Here is a 27,890-nt window from a genome sequence, read left to right as displayed (position 1 = left end):
TACAGATATACCCACCCCTACTTCCCCTATATCACTTTATTTTCACAAACCCTGCTTCTTGCACTTTAAACACATTTGGCTTCTCTCTCAGATCATCATTCTTCTGCAACTTTAAGAGTACGTATGATGGAGGATGAGCAGGTTATCTTTAGGAGAAGAGATGCTTCATTTCGTTGATTGGAAAGGTTCCCCCTTTCCTCCAATCTCGCCCTCTTATCACTCTCTTCCCAGTCCTCCCTCCTCTCACACTCACTCCCCTCCCTCCTCCACCTGACGTCAGTGTGTCTACTCGCTCAGTGTCTCGCTGCCTCTGCAGGGTGCTGTATACAGTAGCAGAGCCATGGCTTTTCTCATCCTGCTTTCCCTGTGCCTGCTCAGCTGGAGAGGTAATAGTTATTTATTCTATTGGGGAAGGAAGAATATATATATTCACCATGTATTCTGATCTACATTATTTAATTGTTAAGTTTGTGTCAATCCTTGACTGAGCAAGTAAATATATGTGCTGCTCTGGCACTACATGGGTTAAAGATGATAAATCAGAATGCAGCTGCATGTATCATGTTTTGTAAACATAAGTATTTCTAAATAGATCTGCAAATATTTTGTAAATCAGTCGACACAATACTACAGTGTCATTCTGTAAGTGAAATGATTTGGTTGACTACGATCTTCAGCATACAGGGACATGGGGAACTTTTCTGAAAACCACATAGTGCCCCCTGTGAAGAATCTGAATATTGTGTAAGGTGTTGATGATGTCGTTAGCTGGTTTGGGAATTGTTTTGTTGTACGGAAGACTCCAGGAATTAGGACCTATTGGAGATTCAGACTCATTATCTTTGCTACTGTGTGTATGTGATAACCTGCTGTTGTGTGTAACTATAAAATGTCTCTGACAGTTATGGTTAATGCATGTCCCTTGAGAGAGTGTATGTGTGTTGCTGATTTGTATGTTCTTGTTATTCTGCTACAGAAATGATCTTTGTTAATGTATCTGTGATTGTTTTTTCTGGGTAGAAGATTTGTTGTTACATAGAGGCAGGGTACTAATGAGAAATCGAGTTTAACATTTGTATATATTTGAATAAAAGATAATAAAACAATGTATGTATTACAATATGTAGGGATTTGCTATGGATACCCCTTACCCTTGTCAGGGTGCTTATGAGAAGCAGGGGGTGCAGAGCTGCCAGACACAACTTTCTTAGCACTACTGCACCTATTAAGAGCCTAACTGTAATTCACCTACCCTGTGTGCTAGAGTACATCTCTGATACACCTACCCTGTGTGCTAGAGTACATCTCTGATACACCTACCCTGTGTGCTAGAGTACATCTCTGATACACCTACCCTGTGTGCTAGAGTACATCTCTGATACACCTACCCTGTGTGCTAGAGTACATCTCTGATACACCTACCCTGTGTGCTAGAGTACATCTCTGATACACCTACCCTGTGTGCTAGAGTACATCTCTGATACACCTACCCTGTGTGCTAGAGTACATCTCTGATACACCTACCCTGTGTGCTAGAGTACATCTCTGATACACCTACCCTGTGTGCTAGAGTACATCTCTGATACACCTACCCTGTGTGCTAGAGTACATCTCTGGTACATCTACCCTGTGTGCTAGAGTACATCTCTGATACACCTACCCTGTGTGCTAGAGTACATCTCTGATACACCTACCCTGTGTGCTAGAGTACATCTCTGATACACCTACCCTGTGTGCTAGAGTACATCTCTGATACACCTACCCTGTGTGCTAGAGTACATCTCTGATACACCTACCCTGTGTGCTAGAGTACATCTCTGATACACCTACCCTGTGTGCTAGAGTACATCTCTGGTACATCTACCCTGTGTGCTAGAGTACATCTCTGATACACCTACCCTGTGTGCTAGAGTACATCTCTGATACACCTACCCTGTGTGCTAGAGTACATCTCTGATGTGTTACCTCTAGGAATGATACTGATTACGCTTTATTTTGTTTTATGCTGCAGGTGCACATGTACTCTAATACCATTGTATTATACATGTTGAGTTGCTAGTTAGCATTACTAGACATGTATATGTAAATGTTGAGATTGTTTTTTGTATTAAGAGGCATTAGAATATGATAATTGTTTTTATGTAATCGTCAGTTTTGTGGTGCGTTTGATCTTTATTTAATTGTGATTTTGCATTACACAGAATTGTGATATTGTGGTTATGAGACTGTGGCTTAGTTCATTTTCTTGTTGAATTAATGGATGTCCCCCAGCCCCACCCCACACCCTCCTTCTATGATCCTTGCCCCTTCTCCTTCAGACACACTAGGCAAATTGTCTGTTTTTCACTTATACTGATTCATATTTGGAAATTCCAAAACAATGTCTCCTCATTATACAAAGGCTTCAGTTGACCTCATGTCCTTCTCGACATGCCATAATTATTATTGGGATTCAATGACGCAAGTGCTTCCAACCAAAAGCTTCTTTTAATTGCCCTCTTATCATGAAATAAATTCCTGTGCCACCCCTCCTTCCTCCAAATTCCAAATTTCTGCTATTAATATTCTGCTTCTATATGATGCCATCCATCCTGGCTGCCTGTGACCTCATTATAATTACACATTGAATTCTGATGCCTCCCTTAAACAAGAGATTCCAATGTTCTTTACAATTACGCATACTCTTCAGGGTATTCCATTATGAACGGGAGTTCCCGCATCCTGAGCAAGATTTGTATCTCACTGATCACCATTATTTTCTAATACAAAATAGTTATTACAGACACAGTATCCCTGTTAAATATATAAAATCCCCAGCTTTAGTTATCAAATAACTTATATTTCTCCTTGTTTGCCGTCCCAACTACTTAAATATGACACACCTGTTGGCAAGTCATCCATGTGCATATACACTTAATATATTTGATATATATATATATATAGTGTGTGTGTGTATATATATATATATGTGAGTTTTTTACTAAGTTTGATGCCCTTGCTTCATTCAGCATGACATTATTATTTTTTTTTTAAATCCATCTGTAATAGGACTAACAATGTGCATGGTGCTTGTGATAGATTTACCTATGTGCAGCATGTTTCCAATCATCACAGATTACAATCTTATTCACAATACCCCTTACATTGTAAAAGGAGTGACTTGGCTGAGAGTAGTCCATTATGTTCCATTCCAGAGCCTGCATTGTGTCATTGCAGTAGTCAACGTAGCTTTTTATACACACTATTTTAATGTATTCCCTCTGGAAAGAAGAACAGTGTAGTGGTGTAAAGACATAAGGTTGGTGTAAAGCAGCTAGTAAAAATGTCTATAGCCAATAGTAACTTAAAGCAATTGATATTATGTGTGTGAAAGAGTGAGCATGGGGTAAAAATGGTCTACAAAGGCAGATGCTGGAGATTAGTGAAAAAAGGATAGAAATACTTGGGGAGGTTGATCAGATTTGGGAATTTATAAAACCAAAGCTGGATTTGCTGGGAAATAACGCTAGTTATACTCACTTGTGTTTAAGGTAATCTAGACAGTGCTGTAGAATGAGAGAATCTAGTTGAAAAGGGAGATAATATACTGGTATATCAATTAAGAAAAAGAAACTTGCTGTATGAAAGGAGAAGGCAGGTCTTAACAACAATCATTCGATATTTACTAAAGCAATGCTTGTGGTTCAAAGAATAACAATGGCTCTTTCAGTGCCAGGTCTATATTTATGAAGCCGTGATCTCTGGTTTCAGTGACTGCCTTCAACAGATGTATTTACAGCTCTCTATAAGTTGTCATATCTGTAAGACATGCATGCTCCTTTTAGCAACAGTAACACTTACACAAGCAGGGTCTGTGTGCAAAACAGCTACAACGGTGCTTTAAACCAAGTTCCTAAAAACATTCCTAAATAATTCTAATTAAATGCAGAACAATCATGTGTAATACTTACATTTCTCTTATTTTAGGACTCTGAAGACAACTGAAGCGTTTATGTAACATTTTCCTGTAGTTTTTGTTCTAAATTTAGTATTGTATTACACATGGTTTGCATATTCTGACATTTTAGAAGATTGACTAAAATGTCGTCTTTGCATTTTTTAATCTATTTACTGTAGCTGATAAATGTATGGGATTGACCCTGCGTCTCAGGTTCTCTGCTAAATTCTCAGGGTTTCAAATTGCATGTCCTGATTAAAAGGGTCATTCATTCACTTGCAGCATCCTGTCTGCGTTGCACCAAGTTGGTGTTTGTGGTTCCAGCATTCGCTGTTTTATTGGTATATCATTGATGATATCACTTAAATTTGGGTGACATAGGTGAGGCTGTTTAGGGTGTCAATTAAGCGTTATCAAATAGTGAGTATACAGTACAGTAGTACATTCCCTTTTAAAAATAATGCAATGTAACCATTCTCTAAGATGAGTGTAACACATTATTATTATTATTTATTGTTTTATATAGCGCCATCAATTTCCGTAGCCAGGACATAACAAGTAGTATGTAACAACAAATTGACAAGCTACACGTGCATGAAATCATTACTTTGCTAGTGTTATAATTAATATTTTTAAAGTTCATATATTAGATAAATGTATGGCTAAAGGTCCACTCCATCCCTGTTTACATGTAAAATACATTACATTTATTTATATAGCGCCAGCAGCAGCAGAGTCAGTAGAATATTCTACTGCGAGCTTACAATCTAGTTGAGGGGCGGTTGAGGTGAAACAGTAGGAGAGGACAGCTTGGATGGGGATGAGTTGGTGGAGTCAGGGTGAGTTCTAGAGGTTGTTGGTCATTGAGATGGCATGATTAGGATGCTGGCTGAGACCGTCACGATTTGGTGAGGGATGAAGAAGAGAGTCAAGTGTGACACCAAGGCAGCAAACTTTGTTTGTCGGTTGGATAGTGTAGTTGTCCAGTGATAGAGATATCAGGAGTTGTGGACGGAGGGGGTGGCAGGATAACCAAAGCTCAGTCTTTGCAACGTTGAGCTTCAAGTAATGCGGCACGATCCACAATGCAATTCCAGAAAGACAGTGGGTGAGGCAACTCAGAGGGGAGGAGAAATAGATTAGGGTGTCATTTGCATTCTACAGTCCATATTACATTATTTGCAGACTGTAATGCATTTTAGTCTATGCAAATATTTGCATGTTATCTTTAGTTACTAGAGTTGGTTAATCACGTGTATCTTGGAACCTTTTATGAATTACAATTTTTTAATGCATTTAGCTAGACCAAATATAATTCACTTCATGCCTCTCACAGGAGACATCTCCAGTATATTTAATCACCTACACTCAAGGTTTACACACTTCTTGATTCAGATGTCCCTCAAACCAAGGTGCCTAATTCACTCAAGGCTGGTCTGGCCTATACACCCCAAGGCCTTTATTCAAAGGAAAATTAAAAGCTGCTCTGACTTTGAAGGTAAGAAGGAGGCAATGTTAGTTGCACAACAAAAAAATTATATCCACATTTGTTATCAATACCATTATGTATGTGGAATATTCTGCACTTCTAATCTGATTAAAACATTTTCAAATCATAAAAATACAGCTGAAAGAAAATGGAAATAAAAATGATGAAGAGGTAGCATCATGAGAATAATTCATGTGTTCTATGTGAATGTGAAATGGTTTATTTCATACTAAAAGCAAGTCAAGTAGTTCAGTACTTACAAGTCAGGTATTTTGGTAAAGAATATATGTATTTTCCCTTTCGTTACATATGGGAATACATTGTTTTCACACTACTTCACCTGCACAGCCAGTAATGCACGCTTACAAATTTTTCAAGGGCTGCCCCTATCCTCTGGAATGCTCTCCCCCGGCCTATCCGTCTTTACCCTTGCCTTCGGTCCTTCAAAATATCCCTCAAGACCCACTTCTTTAAGGATGCATTAATGCCCTCCCATATTCCTTTAGCTCACCTGTCGTATATGCTACTTTTTATGTCCTGTCTATCCGTTGTACAGCTCTGTGGAATATGATGGCCCTATATAAAACAATAAATAATAATAATCTTATACTGTTGTTGCCCAGAGAAAATATACCAATACATTGACCTATACAATTCTGTATCTCGACTGTGCTGCTTCAAATATATGCTGATTCGCACGCAATCCACTTTTCCTGTTTCCTTTTTCCTTTTTCTTGGTTGTACAAGGCTGTGGCTATTTCCCTATCTCCCACCCTTTAAAAGTGAGGTCTTGAGGGCATGCAAAAGCATATGAGGAGGGGTTATCGTCGTGAAAGGTCTGTTGTATGAATGTGAAACACATCTTGTTATTAAGCACAGCACCAGCTGGAAGGATCCTGAGAGGAACCACTGAATACAGAACTTGTATTATACAGGATGCATTGGGGGGAGCGGGAAACAGAGTATGAGGGAGAAGGGGGAGTGATAGCGAATGAATTATAGCAATTTATAAATGGAGAATGATGGGATTATTGTAATGATGTAAAACATATTGAGAATAAAAAAATATATGTATGTGAAGATTGGAGTGTTAGATAACATAATTAACCAATAGCCGTACATAAGCATGCGTTCACACTCTTCAATGCCCACCAGGGCTCATATTCCTTAAAATAACAAAAGAGATAGAAAATAGCAATCTGGATACAGAATACAAGGTCGTTGTTAGACTGTGTGACATAAATGTTGGCGCATGTGTTATTACATAGAACATTTACAGTTTCATCTACAAAACTAGCTGGAGACTCGCTATAGAAAGTTGATCTGTACTCTTGTGAGAGCACTACCCAGCTGTGATTTTGCTAAAGAATATCTTGTCAATTAAGTCCTTATTATGTTAATTATTATGTTTCTAAAGGTATGTGGAAGTGATTCATAAGTGATAAAACTAGAGCATTGGCAGATGCAAAGAGTTGGACTGCACAGGGGGCACAATGCAAGGTCTACAGTGCCTTCTCCACAAGATATTGCTCTGGATGGAACCCTATCATATGTGCTTTGATAGACCAGAGTGGAATTTTATAATGTAATTATTAAACGTATTAATTATGATTGCCCATATAATCTTTTTGTTCACAGAAAATAATAGGATTAGATATAGTATTTATTAGATGGCCCTAAAATACTTATTTTGCAGGCACATGGGGACAGCAAGATGTTGCACGAGTGGAGGTGAAAGAGGCCAAAGAGGGCGGCACAGTCAGAATTCCCTGCATGAGCTACGGCTCTGAGCACTCTTGGCATCCCACCATTCAGTGGCTTTATGTAAGTATCTGCAGAGTAGCTGCATTAGTACGTTGCCAGTGTGTATTTTAATTTATGTTTCTCTTTGGCATTGCTAAATACTTACAACAGTTTAGAGTCCACTTTGTCAGCTTGTCATCATACAACCGAAATGCAAAGCGGGATCCCAAAAACTTGGGAATTTTCCGGTCATCTGTTAGATGGAGGCACCTTGCACCTTTTTTCGGTTCATCTCTTAGACTGCAGAGGGATTTTATTTATATAGACCACTTCGACATAATGAAATCATCAGGCCAAAGTTGGTACCTGTCAGAGTCTCACAAATTGAGGCTCTTTGTGTGTTCTTCATGTAGCCACCAGGCCGGGGTGTTAGGAAACATTTATTTGATGACTGAATAATTTCTGTTTGCATCCCCTTTTTATAAATAGTTTTCAAACAAAACAAAGGAGATTTACAAAAGTGTCTTAGGCAGAAAAACTGGGAAAATATGCAAAATTGTGATTGAGCTAGTTTAATGCATCACAAATGTGTTTTGGGCATTTTTTATTATACAGGTGTTCCTAGACACAAACACCTCAGGTACTCCACCGTTGTTGTTAAGACCATCTTCCTGGTCCTCCCAGAGGTCCCTTAGTAAACAGGCCCTCTATGATCATCATACCTATTCTTTATAGAAAGCTGGCCCTGGCAATTTGTCTGGCCTTCTCCTCTGGACATACTGGACAACCAGGAAAAAAGAGGTCAGGTTAGGTATATGATGAATGATTTATTTCACTCACCATTAAAACATTTTCCTATGAAATGTTTCCATTTCTATGCTCCTTTAGTTTTTTTTTAGGTGACATGCATACCTTAGTTTACCTATTGAATATAAATCCACATTATTATGTCCTGTTCACCAATCATGCTAGCAATATTTCAAGTGTCCAAAATGGTTAGATGTGGGGGGGGGGCAGGGTTGGAGAAGGGAAAAGACCACCAATCTACTTCAGCCATACCAGTTGGCCACATTGGAGCTGTGATTGAGGTCTGGGCTGTACAGGATTGATCACCCCAACCAACTCATGATCCCCACAGTCCCCAAAAGTGGGAAAGCGGGTTTTAAAATCAGGACTGTTGGGAGGTATTTAAAAACGCAATGTATAATAGTAGTAATACATTATGAAGGGGAAATATGCTAATGCATATAGCAAGTGCTAAAAAAGGTGTACAAGTAAGTATCAGTACAACCAATTAGAGATGAAACAGGGATCTCCGATAGTTATAGAGTTTTTTAAATGGAGGTTTAGCTACACCTACAATTCACATTTCTTAGTGATGTTCAAGCAACCTGTGTATGAATTGTATAATGGGCTTAAAAACCTTTCCGTTCCACGCTCTAAAATATTCATGAAACTGTCTTTTTTTTCGAACTCAAGGATCCCATTTAGACATGAAAACAATTATACGAGGTGTACTTTAACATTAACTGCTGCTGTGAAAAAATCTATATAAAAACATATAATGGGAGAAGTACCACAGTTGTTAAAAGAAAATAATCTCTTAATAACGCAAGTTTATTTTAATGCAAAACACAGGTTAAAACATACCGCGTAATAAACGTGAACAGCATGCATGTACAATATACACCAAAGTCTGGAGGAATAATGTGGTGCATGTCATACACCTTTGTGTACATATTCAAAGTATTCGGAAAGAAGGAAACATTTTTGTACTAACAATTATTATTATAGGATATCCATTTTATAATACTTGATCATTATACAATTTTTGCCATGACTGTTCCTTTCAATTGCTTCTGGCTTTCCCTGCTTTCCTTTGTAAAACACTCTGCAGAGGCGCTTATCTCCTCCCGTTTAGGCTTCATGGTCCATTAGCTGGCTTAGTAAGCTAGTGTTCTATAGGATTGCCCCGCTGCTAGTGGATAACGCATAGGAAGTTCACAAAAGCATGACCACAATGCAGCTTGAAGCATAAATTATTACAGTCCCGGGGTAAATTAAACCTTTATTTTCAAATAATTTTGATCTTGTAGGGCAAGAATCTCTGTAAAGTTAAATGTTTTTTGTCCAAGACCCTGAAACTGAGGTGCAGCACAGTAGGCAAGACCATATGGCGGTTTTACAGGACAGGTTCCTCTCAGAACAGGCCTCACCATGGTCGACCAAAGAAGATGGGCGCACGTGCTCAGCGTCATATCCAGAGGTTGTCTTTGGGAAATATACGTATGAGTGCTGCCAGCATTGCTGCAGAGGGGGGTGAGCCTGTCACTGCTCAGACCATACGCTGCACACTGCTTTAAATTGGTCTTAAATCATCCCAGGATTACCGGAACCATATCTTGTGGGTCCGAGGAGACCAAGATAAACTATTTGGTTCAGATGGTATCAAGCGTGTGTGGCGGCAACCAGGTGAGGACTACAAAGACAAGTGTGTCTTGCCTACAGTCAAGCATGGTGGCGGGAGTGTCATGGTCTGGGCCTGCATGAGTGGTGCCGGCACTGGGAGCAACAATTCATTGAGGGAACCATTAATGCCAACATGTACTGCGACATACTGAAGCAGAGCATGATCCCCTTCCTTCAGAGACTGGGCCGGAGGGCAGTATTCCAACATGAGAACGACCCCAAACACACCTCCATGACGACCACTGCTTTGCTAAAGAAGCTGAGGGTAAAGGTGATGGACTGGCCAAGCATGTCTCCAGACCTAAACCCTATTGAGCATCTGTGGGGCATCCTGAAATGGAAGGTGGGGGGGCGCAAGGTCTCTAACATCCACCAGCTCAGTGATGTCGTCACGGAGGAGTAGAAGAGGACTCCAGTGGCAACCTGTGAAGCTCTGGTGAACTCCATGCCCAAGAGGGTTAAAGCAGTGCTGGAAAATAATGGTGGACACTTAGGGGTGTACTCACTGTTGTTGCCAAGGTTTAGACATTAATGGCTGTATGTTGAGTTATTGAATTGTACTCACTTTTGTGAGATACTGTGTATATATATATATATATATATATATATATATATATATATATATATCCCCAAAAAATGAGGAACATACATTTTACATATATTTAATTTGATGACCGCTTTAAACGACTTTAATGTTTTTCACTCCTGAAAATGCAGTCGGTGTAATAAGATATTTGCTTACAGAGTCTAATCATTTTGCAAGCAATAGTACAGCAAGCATTGCAAACTGTGCATAAATATTGCTGATAATGGCAATACAATCAAGCTCTTTATTGCTTGGTGGGTTTTTAACCCCTTAATAGCTTTGAGTGTTGTGTTAAACAATACTGGTAATTTGTCTGCCTCTCATATTGTGTAATAATATAAATTAAACATTTAAAGACAAGTAGGGGTATTAAAAAAATGGGGAAAAAAAACAAAAAAAAAAACAACAAAGCAAATGAAACTAAAATACACATCAGCTATTATGGGGATAAATGTTTCATGGCTCTGTGAGCTCTGCAGTCTTGTACTACCCTCTGTTGTGGTCAAGGGCTGCAGAGCACCAGAGATTTTTCAGTAAGATATCCAAACCATATGTTGTCTTATCAGTGTGTCACTGCTCAGGAGGCTCTCAAATGGCAGTGCATGTGTCATCAACATAAATAGCTCCATCAGAGAGATCATATTATTATTATTATTTATTGTTTTATATAGCACCATCAAATTCTGTAGCGCTGTAGACTAAACTTGCAGTTCCTGTTCTAATCAACAACCCCAGACGTATACTTCTTGTTGCTGGGTTTAGCCATTGGCTTGCTCCTAGTTAGTGCCTAGAGTAAGTGTCTAGTACCAGGATGGTTGGTTCTATCCACAAAAAAAGGAAAGCAGTGATAAAATTCTAGTATGAAACATACAGGAACTAACTAGTGTATGTGACCGTCATTAAAATGGTGTGCTCCTAATCTCTCTCTTCACTCTTCTTTCTTTGCTTTCGTTGTACTCTCAGTCTATTTTCCTAATCTTTCTGTCTCTTGTTCCACTCTCTCCTTGTTTTCTTTCTGTCTCTCTTTCTCCTCTTTTCATGTTTTTATTCACCTCTCCCCCAAGGCCCCCCGCTACCTGGCCACCTTGAACAGAACAAAATCCAGGAGCCCCTCTAACCGCCACAACACTATCTGACATGTGACACTATGTAATGAACTTCGCTTTAAGCTTCCCCTAGTGTGACTGACGATTCCCATGTCGACAAGGTTATATGATGTATACAGATAAGGTTGAATAAGTAGCGCTGTGTAGTAGACCAGGCCCACAAGGTACAGGTACACCAGGTAGCAGTGCAGGATACAACAGTAGCAGGGCTGCGATAGAGGTATAGGACGAAATCTCAAGCTCAGTAGCTAATTACAATGACCCCACATGTGTTTCCTCACACCGCACTTTGCTGCAGGAATCTCACTGCTACCATGGTATACACACATAAGATACACACACACATACATGTGTGTGTGTGTAAGTAAAAACACCATTATCCAGTGCAGGCTTGTCAGATTTACTGAATCATTAAATGAAGGCTTTTGGAAAATGATGTTTAATTTTGCTGAAAGCATTTTATAGACCTCTGACATGGAGAGTAAGTCTCTGGACTACACGACACGTAATCTATAACAAGCTTATAGATATTCTCTGAACCAAACTGACTGGTAGACAGTAATGTCTCCTTTTTGTAAGTTTGCCCGGAGGACCTGCTTAACCTTATGTATCAGTATGTTGTACCTCATGCACTGTATAAGCTAAAAAAAACACTGTAATAATAAATGAGTCAAAATGTCACATATGTTATTACTTGCCTACAGGAGAAAAACGGAATGCAAAAGATGTTGACCAACGGGACGTCTATTGAGGACTCAGAGCTGAAGGAGAGAGTGACACTGGGAGAACATTTTAGGCTAATAATTCGTAGCGTTCGTGTTCAAGATGAAAGAATTTTTATCTGTCGGGCGGCGAACACAAGCTCTGTATCCAAGGAACACCACGTCCAGTTACGTGTATACAGTGAGTACGGGAACAAATGGGCACAATGTTTATGTAAAAAGTAGAAAAGCCTGTTAGGATTAAATTATTTTTGTGACTCAATGCATAAATACTGATATATGGTAAATTTATGTTAATTTACAGTTGTTTGGGTATATTGGTGAAATCTTACACTTTGTACTTTTTCCGGCATAATATTTGTAACATTTTCAGATATATAGATTTTAGTAATTTTAGCATGCAAACTGTTTATGTTAAAAAAGAACTGCATGTTAATAATATTCTGGATATTTGAATTCTCTAAATTGAATACATTTTGTTTTGTTGTGATAAATCCACTTTAAGAAAACTCCATTTAAGAGAACTCTTGTGAATTTCTAGTAATTACCAGTAATTTTGTAGTTGAGAAAAATCCCTAAGGGCTGATACTTAAGTAACAATGGAATATAATGTAAAAAAAAAAGAAAAAATATTACAAATCAATATGGTTTTATAAGACATAAATCTTGCCAGAATAATCTCAAGGGCCTCAAATAGAGTATTGCTGGCTGTGTGCTGATAACTTTGGATCAGACGGGGAGATCAGAGTGAGAAATGATGGAAATAAAGTTCCTCCCTCTTCAAAAAAAAATGTAAAAAAAAAAATTAAAAATAAAAATAAAAAAGTAAAAATATATTTTTTAAATAATAATAAAGAATACATTAAAAACAATATTTAAAAGGAACTCAGTGATGTCACTGTGAAATCACCATACTATGTAGTTACTGGGGAGATCCCTGGGAAAGAGCGTCTTCTAGCTTTCTTGTAACGCCACAAGATCTCTGCAAGCTACCATCTTGCCACAAGTTCTTGCAGAATAGAAAGATATTCAATCACATGTGGACTACTTTATCAGTCTTACTTTCGAATTTATTAATCCATTCATTCATTTTTTCATTCAAAAATTCCCATTCTCTCACTCATCTTTCGCTTTTCCCCTTCTTGCTTTCTTGTAAGATCTCTGCAAGCCAAAAGATTCCCTGAGTTTGGATTGCACTTTATATAGTTAGTGTATCTGTGTATTGCCCAAAGTCATTGGAACTGCTGGAAGTTAAATGAAACCACTTGTTTTTTTCCGGATACCCCCTGGCAGAACTGTAAATATCATTCTCCCTGTCTCTCTGTTCAGAAGCTCCAGAGCCACCAGAAATGAAACTGGTGGATGTGGGAATACTGCTGGACAACGACAGTGTTGAGGTAAGAAATATGACAGTAGATTGGGACTGTATAGCTGACAGCTGGATAGTACCCTGTTTCACACCATGAATGATGCATGGTAGGGTGACACTTTATGACAGGGTATGTCTACTTCTAACTTCTCATAGTAACCATATTGATCACACCTTTCTCGTAGACGTGGAGGAATTCTGTATTGGAGTAAAAGAGGAATGGTTACTGTGCAGGCCATGACATTTTTTTTTTACCTTTGTTCAACGCATTGGATGCATGTAAATACACAAATTTCTGAGAGCTGCTGACTAATGTCAGGAAGGAGAGCCACCATGAAAATTAATGAGCTTCCAAGTGAAACATTATACATAGTGGGCACATAGATGGATTTGGGTACAAAGTTATTGGTGGTCTTATCACCATAGCAACCAGTGGAATGATCCTACTGATTTTATCATTCCATACTATGATATGGAACTTAGACCATATTTCAAAGTTTGAATGAGAATAGCCCCCTTTACATAGTCCTAATAGATTAAGGAACAACTTTGATATGTGAATGGATGCTAGTTACTAGAAACAGTATGGAGCCTTCTGCGCTACTTCTGTAGCAGTTGTAGAATGCTTCAAATGTTTTGTAGGCTCTGCACAAGTCAGTAAAAGGCAGTGAATAATGTGAGAGTAATCGGACATGCCGGCCTGGCCAATTGTAATATAAACTTTGTATGTTTTTACAAGAATGCCATTAAATTATGGTGTCTGTGTGTGCGTGGATATTTTTATTCTAATTTTGGCCAATGTAAGTGTGTCACTGATTAAAGTCTTGTTTACAAATGAGGCAAAAGTCGTTTCATTTTACTAGATATTTTTTGTACTTTTGCACTCCTTTATTCTTTATGTGCCAAAATAATAGTTATCCTTGCTTTTAGATTGGGAGCTGTGAAAGCAAAAACGGATATCCTTCACCAAATATTACTTGGTATAAGAATGGTTTTCCTTTGAGGGACGGACATGCAGGTATTCAATACTAAATTATGCCACCCGAAACCAGAAACATATGTGATAATCCAAATCTCTAAAAATCCACCTGCCTCTCTTTCATGTACATTATTTGCTAGAATTTTATCCTTTATTCTCTGTCATGTTCTTTCTTTCTCTCTGCCCATTGTTTTACTTTTATTTCAGCCATCTTAATTCACTTCTATTCTCCATTCATGTCTTTCTTCTCTTCTTATCTTCCACAGATGTGAAAGTCTCGTATCAGTTGACTCAAGAGTCCAGTGGTTTTTACACAGTTTTGAGCAGTCTGTTCATTAATGTCCAGCAATCTGATGACAACTCTGTCTTCTACTGTGAAGTCTCATACTCTCTTCCAGGACACCTTATGATGATGGAGTCCGCAAAAGGGAACATCACAGTGTATTGTGAGCACCAGCCGTGGGCTTTGTTTTTTGTCATGTTTGTGATTTGTGTATTGTATATATTGCCTTTACATGGCTCTCCCCATAACACCGTAACTCCTTTTAGACCCCAACACACAGCTAACCATGTTTAAGAAGAGCCCAACCGAAACAGTAAAGGAAGGAGACACTGTGGAGCTGAAGTGTGAGGGCAATGGAAATCCACAACCTGAAATAACTTACTACAAGGTACGGCTTCAGAATAAGACCTCCTAGCGCTTCCAAAACTATTGCACACTTCTATCAAGTGTCCCCTAAAATGTCCCTATTGGGACTCTATTCCTTTTTGTCTGCTTTATTAAACTCATGTGTACTTGCATGCAGGTGTATGCAAGCTTGGAGTTCTTTGCATTGATAAGGGACGTTAAATGGTGCGTTGGATAATGGTGTCCCTTAAGTCATTGGAGAAGGAGTGTGACTGCACAACCAGATTTTGTTCATCCATTCCACAATAAGCAACACCCCAACAGCTTTAAAGTGATGCTTTATTGAGTTCTGAATAAATGGTGAAATATTTTCACCTAGAAACATATTTTCTTTACAAGTATCTTTCAGAATTATGACATTTATTCTTTTTTTATTGATATTGTCGAGATCCAGAGATACAGAAGTAGCTGCTCTTTTTCTATAGTCCTCTCAGAAGGAAGTGATCTGAAACTTGTGTTATAAACTAGCTATATCAGGTTATAAACAAGATGGCCTTTTTCATACATACACCATATTATACATTTATAGTTCGTGTTAAACTAACCGTTTTCTCTTTAACATACAATAGAGAGATGAGGATCGTGACCTGGGAACTGGCCCATCTTTAATTCTGAAGAAAGTTGAGCGTGGGGACTCTGGTGGCTACAGTTGCGTGGGGACAGACTATAATTATTTTAGTTCTGATTTGTCTGCTGACATAGAGCTTCAAGTGCATTGTGAGTATTATCGAGTATCGAGTTTGCTGTATTTTATCAAACATATCCCCAAGATTTTAAAGGGGGAGGCTAGTGAAGAAAAAAATCTTTGAGCTTCAAATATTTATTATTGAAACTCATAATTATATTGAAACATATAACGTTGCAATATTTTAAAAATCTGAAGTGATATCAGTAACACAGACTGTTATATGAGTCTCTCTATTAAATTGTATGCAACTCAAAAGCATTGAAACTTGCATGAGAAGAAGCATTCAGATGCCTTCAAAAATGTGGCACGAAATCCACAAATACCAGAAAATTTTAATTGTCTGAAATGTACGTGCAAAAAATATATATATTTCAGGTTTTATACAAACGGCAAACTCATTGAATAGCCAGGCCAGGGCTTTCTATGGTTTGAATGGAGCATTTTCTGTCCATTCTTAGCAGTAAATGTACTGTTTGCAGTCTTTTTAGGTCATTGAATTTCTTGCTGCTGTGTTTTTACAACCATTATTGCAAATTACATATTAATCGGTCCATTTAAACACCATTGTACCCTCGGTTTCCTCTCTTAATGGGGAGTAACATGCTTCTTGAGGTGGTGATATAATAGTTGGTGGTGGATTTCATGCTTTGCACTATGCATGCCACGCGTTTAAATTAAGTATGTTAGTGAGACAGGATAAAATAAACCCAGTTCCTTTAGTACTTCACTACATGTCTGTATACAACACAGCATTTCATGCTCCAAGAAGAATGTTTTTTCAGTAGGTTCTTTAACCAAAAACATGTTTATATTGTTTATTCCTTTACATTTTTTTTCTCCTTTCACCAGTTTTGGATTCACCAAAGTTGTCTGAAGAATCTCCAGTTGTGGTAAAACTAGGAGAAGATTTGAGAGTCTCTTGTCAAGCAAATGGATCCGTTGAGACTGAGATAACATGGACGAGAGTAAGTGTAAGAAACAATCACCAGACACGGACACGGTCACTTCAATTGTGCCGCTTTGTCTTTAAAACACGGTTGTGCCCATCGTCATTTGGCTCAGATGTTAACGTAAAAGTAACAAAACTCCTGTTTTTGTCATTTGGCATTTTGACCGTGGGGTTTAATTAGTTAAATTTTGTGTGTACCTGCTACACCTACTACCCAATAGCATCCTTGATTATTAATTTCATTATTTGTCGAGTCAAGATTTCCTAATTCTTGAAAACTGGTAATCTCTCTAAAATTATTTATTATGTTTGTATTGAACTCAAATGCAAAAAAAAAAACCAGAAAGCAATGAAGCCTCTGCATTATACCATTTGTTTCACGTTTCAACCTTGCTCTCTTCAGAAGGAAAATCTTGAAGCAGAGGGAATGTTTCTGAATCTTAATGATGTAAACTATGGCATGTCGGGAATCTATACGTGTTTGGTTGACTTACCTGCTGTACCGGGCCTGAATGTCAGCATGGACTTGGAAGTTATTATTACAGGTGCTGATAAAGAGACTTCTTTTGGGATGGGAAAACCTGTATTCAAGAATCGTGATATATTGCCCTTAAATATCCTGTTACAGGGAGACCAGAAGTGCATCTAACCTCTCAGCATATAGCTGTAGAAGAAAACCAAATGGTGACTTTGACGTGCCAAGCAATTGGTCATCCGGTTCCGAGCATTATCTGGTCCATTAATGGCACAGTGGTAACTACTTGTCAAAAGCCACATGTATCACTAGTCTGTTATTTTCATCTCTGTGTGACAATTATTTCTTGTCCCCTACACTCTGCAGCCTTTTGCTCCTTTAGCCCCATTCTCTTTATTTTGTTTATCCTACCTTCCTTGTACTATTTTATATTTGAATGTATTTCTCCTATTCTGATGCCTATTTAATGTGTTTAATGTCACAGGCAGAAATAATTGACGGACTTGAAGTGACTAGTGACCTGACCTTCCCTGTTACCCATGACCTGATAAACGTAACAGTCACTTGTGAGGCTTCTAACACACACGGCAACAGCCAGGGAGAAGTCCAACTCGAGCTAAGTATGTTAAATGTAACAGTGTCTGACCATGCAGCTCGCTTGCTCTCTCACTCTCTTTTTTTTGTAAAAGTGCACTTTAATAATCACTTTAAAGAGACAGTCTAATGTCCTATACACCCCCACCAATAAAGAATGCATCTTAAAGTACTTAGTAAGTACCTTGTTGTACCTGGGCTGTAGTTGACTGTTCCTTCCATCACCATTTCACATAAGTGGAATCAATAGGGGCATTTTATGCGCACAAGGAGTTTCATTTAACTTGTTTTTTGTTGTTTTTTTGTATTTTTTGTTTTTTTTTTGTATTATGAAAATCATTTTAAAAGGTAGACTTGTGAATTCTGATTCGTACAAATTTTTATTTTAACAAAGTTTGTTTATCAGTTTGTACGAATGTACGAAAATGAGGAGGGGCCCCAACGAAACGAAGCTGAAAGCATTTTGTTTGTTTTTTTCACTCGCACTTGTCTGGTGGTCCACTTGTCCTGGCTCAGGGCACAGGGCGGAGTCTCGGCACACAGCACCAGGACAGCCTCAGCCCGATTGGAGGAATGAGGGAGAGACCTCCCTCATGCGGTGCACCGAGACTCCGCCCAGTTGCGGAAGGACAACACCAGGCCAGAAAAATGCAGATGGATCTGGGGAAAGACAGAAGTGCAGAAACACTTCAATTCATCCAAACTGTTTCTGGTCCTCGTACACATGGCTATACGTGGATGTGATTTGGGTTAGACACTCTGTCAACAATAATATGATTACAATATCATACAATACAATATTTATTCTAATGAATGCCTTTCCTCTCCTCCTTATATGCCATTCTCCCAAATTTTGTCAGTTTTATTTTCGATCCTTGTGCATAACTGAAGTTTATTTGTTCTGCGGAACCTACAATCTTAGCTTCTACAATTGTTCATTATCTGTATTTTGAGGAAAGCCAAAGCGGGAACAAGAATCTGAAATAAATTATTAGGATCTCAGATGTGGCAGAATCTCCTGCGCATAAAGATTTTAGAATCCTCCCCACTCCCTGCAATCTTGCCCTCTAAAGGTTTTGGTTTTGGTCTCTTATCATTATGAGTTATCTTACATAAGTCAGCTCAGCAGCCTACTCACTCCTGGCATGGCTTATATGCCCATATATAACAATCAGCCTCTAGTTGGATGGGGATTGTTCAGTTTCCTTGACTCACTGATCACATGCTGTCATGTCGGTGAGTGGAAACAGCATGTGAAGTGACTATCCTGTCAACTCTCACTTTAGTGAATAAACCCCAAAGCGTGGATACATTCATAGTTGGGTTAAATGCCCATGCAGCAGATGCCTCCCCCACGTTACCTTTTCTAACACTTTAGCCATTCCTGTAATTGTGTGCGTTTCCTTCAAATCTTTAACGTAGTTTGTCTGTCTGTCAATCATTTCGGGATGGTACAGGCTATATTTATATTTATTGTTACTCTTTCTTTTCTATATAGAACCAGTCTCAATCATTACAAGCGCAGGTATGTATATTCACAGTGTGATTTTGCAATATGTAGATCAAGACTTAATTAAAGGCAATAACTCACTTCTTCTCATAAAACATCTCAAAAAGTGATTTTTCTTTCTTTTTTGTTTACACACAGCTCCCGTAACTACAGTTACAACTGGTACCAGCTCAGGTATGTAAATTGTCTGAATGCAGTTGACCTTAATATGGAGAATAAAGGATACCTTGGATAAAAAAAGGAGCAATAACATGAAAGCAACTGGAAATGCCTCTCTTAGCACTGCCAATGTGCCAAAACACAGCAAGGTTTTACCAAAACTCCAGAATATATTCCTAAAAACTAAAGGGCTTGATTAGTCTTACTTGATTATCCTCCTGGAGTGATAAAGGTTGAAACAGTGGTAGTTCACGCTCCACACAGGGACTGTTGATGTCATAGTCCAAAGGGAGTGTGTTGGTGCGGTGTCACTAAGTGCTGCTGGATAACACACTGAGATGGGCTTGACGTAAATGATAAGAATTGAAGATTCAATTAAGTTGAATGGAATGCAATTAATGATAACATTGATAATTAATCACAAAGGAAGATATACACAAAGGGGCATGTAGACATACTAGCAGTAAAGGAATATACTATAGATATAGTACTATGGGTTTGTGTTAAATGTGTGATCTTCATTTGTGTTTTTTTTCTCCTTTTTTCTTTATATGAAGACAACACCATGAAAGGTCAGTTATCCTTTACCCCCCGTGTGCCCTTAGCTCACTGATTGCCAGGGTTTATTACTGAACGGCTGCACGTTTTCCCACATTTTACTTCTGTCAAGCAGCGCCCACAACTAGTGATATGCCCTCAGGGCCGGCCCGACAATGGAGCCGAGTGGGGCCCCAAGCCCTTTTTTTTTTTTTTTTTTTTTTTAAAGCGGAAGAGAGAGAGAGGGGCGCCGAGTGGTTTTCGCTTACCAAGCTGTCAGTACCCGCTCGGCGCCCCTTTCTCTCTCCTCTGTGGCGAGTCTCCCTGTTCGGTCTCGGTGCCGGCTTGTAAAGCTTAGTGCCGGAAGATTACCTCATTTCCGGCGCTCAGCATTACAAGCCGGCACAGAGACCGAACAGGGAGACTCGCCGCATGACTGCTGAAAGGTAAGCACAAGGGGGGGTGGTAAGGGTAGATAATAGGGAGGGAGGGAGAGGAAGGGTAGATAATAGGGAGGGAGGGAGAGGAAGGGTAGATAATGGGGGGGCGGCAGGGACGGAGGTAGAGGAAGGGTAGATAAGGGGGGGCATTTTGCCTTGGGCCGGCTCTTTATGCCCTGTCTAAAATATTCCTGAGCATGGCTGTTTAACTAATGCCTTGTAACATAACACACTAATGATGAGGGGGGCTTCTAATGCAGCAGGGGGGTTTGCATGGCTTTTATCATAAACTGGGTGTTTTTGTGGCGGGAGCGACTGCCATACTACATAATGTATCTTTTGTATATAATGCTACCCCAAGGAGAGTAACTTATAATTTGTTGCAGAGCCCACAAAAGCCGGGAGTCACGGCGTGGTGATTGTGGTCGTCATCGTGTGCATCCTTCTCTTGGCGATCCTGGGAGCCGTGCTTTACTTCCTTTACAAAAAGGGGCACATTCCCTGCGGCCGCTCTGGGAAGCAGGATATGTAAGTATACTTACTGTATTCTGTATCATCATTTATTTTTCATTTAAATGTGTTTATTTAAGAAAGGGAAAATTTCCCCCCCTCTTCCCATTCTGATCATCACTGTAGTTTATCACACAGGAAGCAGGGTTCTGTAGCCCTGGAATACTTATCGCAGTATGTGAGATCAGACAGCAGCGGGGTCTGTGTTACATGGATTCAGTGTTTCAGGCATTCAAACATTGAGAAGTGTTACACTTAATCAACTCAGTGCCAGGGACGCTTCGTGATGTTGGGATTACAGTTATTCTTCATTGTCTGTTGTTAGATTGCCAATTGATATTGATTGTTTCATGAAGCCCTTGTAAACCTCAGAGAAGGGAGGTAACTTTAGTACAGCAAGAAATGCTGGTTTATCCATCATTTTCACAGATCTCAGCATTCCTGATGTAAACTACCGTATTTGCTCGATTATAAGACGACCCTGATTATAAGACGACCCCCCAAATTTGAATATTAATTTAGGAAAAAAAGCCTGAATATAAGACGACCCTAAAGGAAAAAAGTTTTACCAGTAAATGTTAATTCATCTAAACTAATTTTTTTTAATAAAAAAATGATTTCCTTCTATTTTCCAACCTACCCCCCAGTTATGCACATCTGCCCCAGAAATGCCTTATACCCCCTATATGCCACTGTGCCCCATGATATGCCTTTTAACCCTATATGCCACTGTGCCCCATAATATGCCTTTTGACCACCTATGTGCCACTCTGCCTCCAGAAATGCCTTATACCCCTATATGCCACTCTGGCATTTAGAGGGTTAAAAGGCATATTATGGGGAGGAGTGGCATATAGGGAGGTTTAAGGCATTCAGGAGGCAGAGTGGCGTATAGAGGGTTAAAAAGGCATTTCTGGAGGCAGAGTGGCATTAAGGGGGTTAAAAGGCATTTCACAGAGCACTCTGCCTCCAGAAATGCCTTATGCCCCCCCATTTAACACTCCCCCGCCCCCCTATACTTACCGGTGCTTCTGACTTCCCTGTCATGTAGCCGGGGCAGCGTGTAGATCCCACGCACTTACTCTGCAGCCGGAAGGAGGCGTGGCTAGCAGCGGGGGTTGTCTGCGTCCATCGCGCAGACCTTCCCCGACCGTCAGAGATCAGAGTTACCGGCGCCGGTGCGGGAACTCTGATCTCTGACAGCTGCGCGATGGACGAAGACAACCCCCGCTGCTAGCCACACCTCCTTCCTGCTGCAGCGGAAGTTGCCTACGCGAATCACGTAGACATCTACACGCTGGCCCAGCTACACACCGGGGACTCAGAAGAAGGGAACGGAGGATCCAGGTCCCCTGCAGCTGCGGGGGATCTGGATCTTAGTCTGATAGTCAGACCTATTTGAGGTCTGATTATAAGACGACCCCGATTATAAGATGAGGGGTATTTTTCAGAGTGTTTGCTCTGAAAAAAAAACCTTGTCTTATAATTGAGCAAAAAAATAAATATCACACTTATTAATTACACATTTCTTACGATGTTGATTGCCAATGAAATAAGTGGCATATATTTTAGGTTTGTATAATATACACCCTGGCAGAGGGATTTATGTGCAGTGATATGCAACAGCAAGTATTAAAAATTTAACTCACTGCTGCAAGTACTCTGGTTCTTGAAATAATTATGAAAAATAGCTAACAGTTTTTCTCTGCCTTCCATTTTCTCAGTACAAAACCCAGTGAAAAGGATCAAATTGTAGTGGAAATGAAACCAGATTCTCCAGCTGAAGAATCTGTGCTCCTACCTGGATCCCAAGAGAAGAAGCCACCAGGAGAACAGGTAACTTCCAGACCATGTAACATTTTCTCCATGATGAATATAAAGGGCCCAGAGAAACACAAACATACTGTCTAAAAAGTTTCCAAATTGTATCAGTTGGGAAATTGGAATACATTTTATAAAACATAATGTCCCTTTATCATCCAAAAGCCCCTGCGGCCTGGCACTTGGGGTCCTGCTAGAAGCACTGCCGTAACTACAGGAGGCCCGGCTGTCACAGCTGCAAAGAGGCCCATGCCTGTAGGGGCCCGGTGTGACCCCTTGTTCCTGTCTCATTGTACCTGTTCAAAATAGTCTAAACTATTTTGAATTCGCACAGGGAGACAGGAACGTATCAGGCTCACGTCATGTGACCCTGCAGTGAACCTGGGGCTGCTTGCAAAGTGTGGAAGCAGCTGCAGGAGTGGCGAGAGGTAAGCAGGGGCGGGAGGGGGGATGTAGGTTTACGTGTTGGTACAAAGGTATGTGAGCATGGATGGGTATGTGTGTGAGCATGGATGTGTAAATGGGGTGAGATAGAGAGTATAATGAAGTGTGTGTAATTTTTGTAAGAGTGTTTAGATGTGTGCCAGAGTGTATGTTTAAAGAGGGGGCAAGGGGCAAAGAAGGCACGGACAAGTTGTTTTTGGGGGCAATGATGGCGCAGGGCCCTGTGGTTTCTAGTTACACCCCTGGCTAGAAGGAAAGCACGTTTTGCCAAAAAAGCCTTTATAGGTCTCAAACATGCTGAACATTAAACACAGTGCTGTATAAAGTAACATATCAAGAAAAATGAATTTCTTTATATTTTGATCCAATAAAGAATCCTCCTATTGTAGGCAGTTGTAATAATGTCTCTGCTCTATTATCATGCTGAGCTGATTCTAGGCATACATAAAATATAGAGAGGTTATCTTAATGGAGGTAGTGTGATAAGGAGTCTATATGTTTGTAGACCAGGCTAAATTACCGTATTTGCTCGATTATAAGACAAGGTTTTTTTCAGAGCAAATGCTCTGAAAAATACCCCTCGTCTTATAAATCAGACCTCAAATAGAGGTCTGACTATGAGACTAAGATCCAGATCTCCAGCACCGCCGCAGGGGACCTGGATCCTTCTGTCTCCCATTTAACACTCCCCACCCCCACCCCAAACACACTTACCGGTGCTTCCAATTTCCTTCTGTATACCGGGGCAGCGGGTTGACGTCCACGCGATCCGCGTAGACAACTTACGCTGCAGCCGGAAGGAGGTGTGGCTAGCAGCGGGGGTTGGGATTGCGTGGACGTCAACCCGCTGCCCCGGTATATAGCAGGAAATTGGAAGCACCGGTAAGTGTGTGTGGTGTGGGGTGCGGTGGGGGTCTAGTGTTAAATGGGGGGGAAACAGAAGGAAGACTGCTGCCCCGGTATACAGCAGGAAATTGGAAGCACCGGTAAGTGTGTGTGGGGTGGGGGGGAGTGTTAAATGGGGGGGAAACAGAAGGAAGACTGCTGCCCCGGTATACAGCAGGAAATTGGAAGCACCGGTAAGTGTGTGTGTGTGTGTGTGTGTGTGGGGGGGGGAGTCTTAAATGGGGGCATAGGGCATTTCTGGAGGCAGAGTGCACTATGAAATGCCTTTTAACCCCCTTAACGCCACTCTGCCTCCTGAAATACCTTATACCTCCCTATATGCCGCTCTGCCCCATAATATGCCTTTTAATCCCCTAAATGCCAGAGTGGCATATAGGAGTATAAGGCATTTCTGGAGGCAGAGTGGCACGTAGGGGGTTAAAAGGCATATCATGGGGCACAGCGGCATATAGAGGGTTAAAAGGCATATCATGGGCCACAGTGCCATATTGGAGTGGCAAGCCTGGGGGCAGATGTGCGTAACTGGGGGGCAGGTTGGAAAATACAAGGAAATAAAAACAAAAAAATATTTTTCTCAATCATAGCTCTTATTAAAAAATGTAATAGTTTACATGAATTAACATTTACTGGCAAAACTTTTTTCCTATAGGGTCATCTTATATTCAGGCTTTTTCTTTTTTTCCTAAATTAATATTCAGATTTTGGGGGGTCGTCTTATAAATCAGGGTCGTTTTATAAATCGAGCAAATACGGTATAACCAAGCTAGAACACTAGGGCTGCAACTAACGATTATTTTCATAATCTATTAGTTGGCCGATTATTTTTTGGATTAATCGGATAAAAAAAAATGTAAATTTTTCATTTACTTAAAATAATTTAATAACATAACGGAGGATGTAAAAAAACAAACAGCAGAGTAAAAAAAACTGATAAAAATGCGTACATTTGAGCCCAGGCATGCCACACTGCCTCCCAGAAATGCCACACTACCCTCCCCACATATGCCTTATATACCCTATATGCCTTATACCCCCAGAAATGTCCCTCCGTCCTCCCAAGGTATGCCGTATACCCCCATGATATGCCATAGTGCACTCATAGGTTTGCAGACTCACATACTTTTATAAATAAATACAGGGTTAATCTTCACTGCCCCCAGGATTTAGATTTCCCTCAGTTTGCCCCCCCCCTTTACCTCTAACTGCACCTTAAGTTAAATTTAATTAATTAAATTAACACTCAGTCCTCAGCATTAAATTAACCCTGAAGAGAAGACCTCATCAACCACAACTGCCCCTAAATTAACCCTAAAGACCCCATCAACCACAACTACCCCTAAATTAACCCTAAACACCCCATTAACTATAACCACCCCTAAATTAACCCTAAACACCGCAACAACCACAATTAACCCTAAACTCCGAACAAACTATAACTGCACCTAAATTAACCCTAAACACCCCATTAACTATAACTGCCCCTAACTTTCAGCAGATATAATTTTATACTCACTAGTTAGATGAGTTCTTGAGCCAGGTCGACGGTATAAGAAATGGGTGGGCCAATCTGCAAACTGCACGGTGGCCCCGCCCCTTTCTTTCTCGCTGTCCCTCCCTGCAGTCACTGCCGATTGGCCCCGCCTCTTTCTCCCTGTCCCTCCTTGCAGCCAAGCGGCAGTGACTGCAGGGAGGGACTGGTAAGTAGAAGCTGCTGCCGTGAGTTACTTAAACGGATTATAAAACGAGGGGTATTTTAGGGAGAAGGAAAAATTCGTTGGCAAAGATTTTCATTATCGATTAGTTGTTGAAGCCCTATAGAACACATACACCTAACAATATATGCATTTGATTGAAACAAGTTATTATAAACTTGCTTTACAACAGAAAACACAATAATATTAAATACAGGTTTTAATGAGTTACTAATAACAAAAATGGTGAACTCTCTCCTTTAAGGATTTCAAAACAAAGAAGATGTGGGATGGTGAAATGGTTATACAGTCTTTATGTGCAGACTCAAGAGGCTTCATGGTTTTTCCTCTACAGTGCTCTAATATTCTGGCCTTTTCTTTTTTTAACATCGAAAGTTTGTTGGGTTGGCAAGCACAGGAGTTGTCGCCTCCATCTGAACTTCTCGTTTATTTTGAGCATTGTTTAACCCCCTCATAATCAAGCATCTGATCGAATCCCTAGACTGAATCTTGTGTCCAGGAAAGCTGAATTTACTGATGAAGGAACCTGCATGATTTATTACCAAATTAGTTTGATGCCCAAAGAAAAAAACTTAAGTTAAATTCTTCTGGTGTATTGCTTGTCTGGTAATAAACACGTTTTCTTTTTAAAGGAAAAGTACATGGACCTGAGAAATTGAACGGTGTAATGCGGGAGCATGGAGTGACCAGCTCTTTTCCAATCTGACTACTGGGACTTATACAAGTACATCGCGAAGTGGGCAAACCATCTGGCCTCTCTGACCCTGTAAACTGCCCTGTATATTTATACCAGGTTACTTATTCGTCTAAAAACCAACTTTGGGACCTGAATATTCTGCAGCTGGCTCGTAATTACTCTTAGTTCTTATGAATGACTGGTTACCCATGACAAGCCCAAGACTTAATTTATTCTTAAGTGACCTTTATGGCCTGCAACTTTATCTTTCTAATGTGTTACACTGCCCGGGGTGCCTCCATTGCATTGATAGCAGGGCAAGGGGTATTCTGGTTACTTGAAAGGTAAAGGTAGAGTTGTGGCCCCTAGCAGACTAAGCACAAAACAGAATAGATAAAACAGACTGAAAGCAAGCACTGACAATCCCTATTGCTACTCTCTTCCATCCTACTGTGTGGCCTTAGGTCCGCTTCCATGCACTGTTTTATTGTTATTTGAATGTAAAATGATATAATCGGATTTCATTGTTACATCTATAGAAGGGCCGGCATAGCTTCTTCTCTCTTGAACAGAACCCTGCAGGATACACCCTTTCAACAGCACATACCAATGAAATGTCTCTATATAAAGTATATATGCATATATAAATATATTTGAGTCTGTAAATTTAAAGTATCTAATTATGCGTTGCCTACTTTTTTTAAGTATGTGAAAATAAAGAGTTTGTGTCAGTTTCCTCGTTGTTTGAATCCTAGATGTTAAGTAACAGTTCTCAATAACTACACAGATTAATTTCGGGGGTAACGAGTAGCACATTTCTTATTGATAAAATAAAATCCTATTAACATTTTCTAAGTTTAATGAACATGTCAACAACAAGCTTAAGACATTAGCAAACAGTGTGCTTGTATATGCTGGTTTGCGAACTACCCAGCAGCCCTTCACACATGCAAGCTCAATTCACCTATAAGCACACTATATCGGTACACGTTCAGTATACCTGCGATGAAGTCTTGTACATCCTATTTAAAAATGATATGCGGTGTTACTATGATTGGTCCTCATTAATGTCAAGGCATTGAAACAGCCAGTCATTCATTCATTCATTCTGCTTGAAAGACTAAAAACCCCTTCGCTTTTATACATCATCACAGGGCCTATTAAGGAAAATCCTCACTGCACCAAGTGAAAGCAGGACGTAAGAGCATCCATTATTATATTTAAATATTGCCTGCTCATATGTAGCCTGGGAGCAGCAGCTCAGCACGGGCCAGCAACCTGGGGCACATGCCAGACTTGTTCCTGCACACCCGCAGCCACACTTGCACCCCCTGCAGTCTCTTGACTCACTTGCCCCTGCACACCTGCTATGAGATGGTCC

At 40.0% G+C, this 27,890-nt stretch overlaps 1 protein-coding gene across 1 annotated transcript; it reads left to right on the top strand.

Moving 5' to 3' along the window:
- Positions 1-276: 276 nt before the first annotated feature.
- On the top strand, positions 277-27,244 carry MCAM (melanoma cell adhesion molecule). Its single transcript, XM_053451981.1, has 17 exons — positions 277-386; positions 7,123-7,250; positions 12,035-12,233; positions 13,382-13,449; positions 14,352-14,439; positions 14,667-14,846; positions 14,950-15,071; positions 15,658-15,805; positions 16,626-16,741; positions 17,129-17,270; positions 17,354-17,478; positions 17,685-17,820; positions 19,293-19,319; positions 19,443-19,478; positions 20,827-20,968; positions 22,675-22,786; positions 26,466-27,244. Exons 1-17 carry the CDS (start codon positions 341-343, stop codon positions 26,490-26,492), a joined length of 1,842 nt encoding a protein of 613 aa, XP_053307956.1. The 5' UTR covers positions 277-340; the 3' UTR covers positions 26,493-27,244.
- The last annotated feature ends 646 nt before the right edge of the window (positions 27,245-27,890 follow it).

This window comes from Spea bombifrons, chromosome 12 (genome assembly GCF_027358695.1).
Source record: "Spea bombifrons isolate aSpeBom1 chromosome 12, aSpeBom1.2.pri, whole genome shotgun sequence".
Classification (NCBI taxonomy): Eukaryota; Metazoa; Chordata; class Amphibia; order Anura; family Pelobatidae; genus Spea; species Spea bombifrons.
The sequence above is the reverse complement of the archived record's forward strand: the minus strand, read 5'-3'. Positions and strand labels throughout refer to the sequence as shown.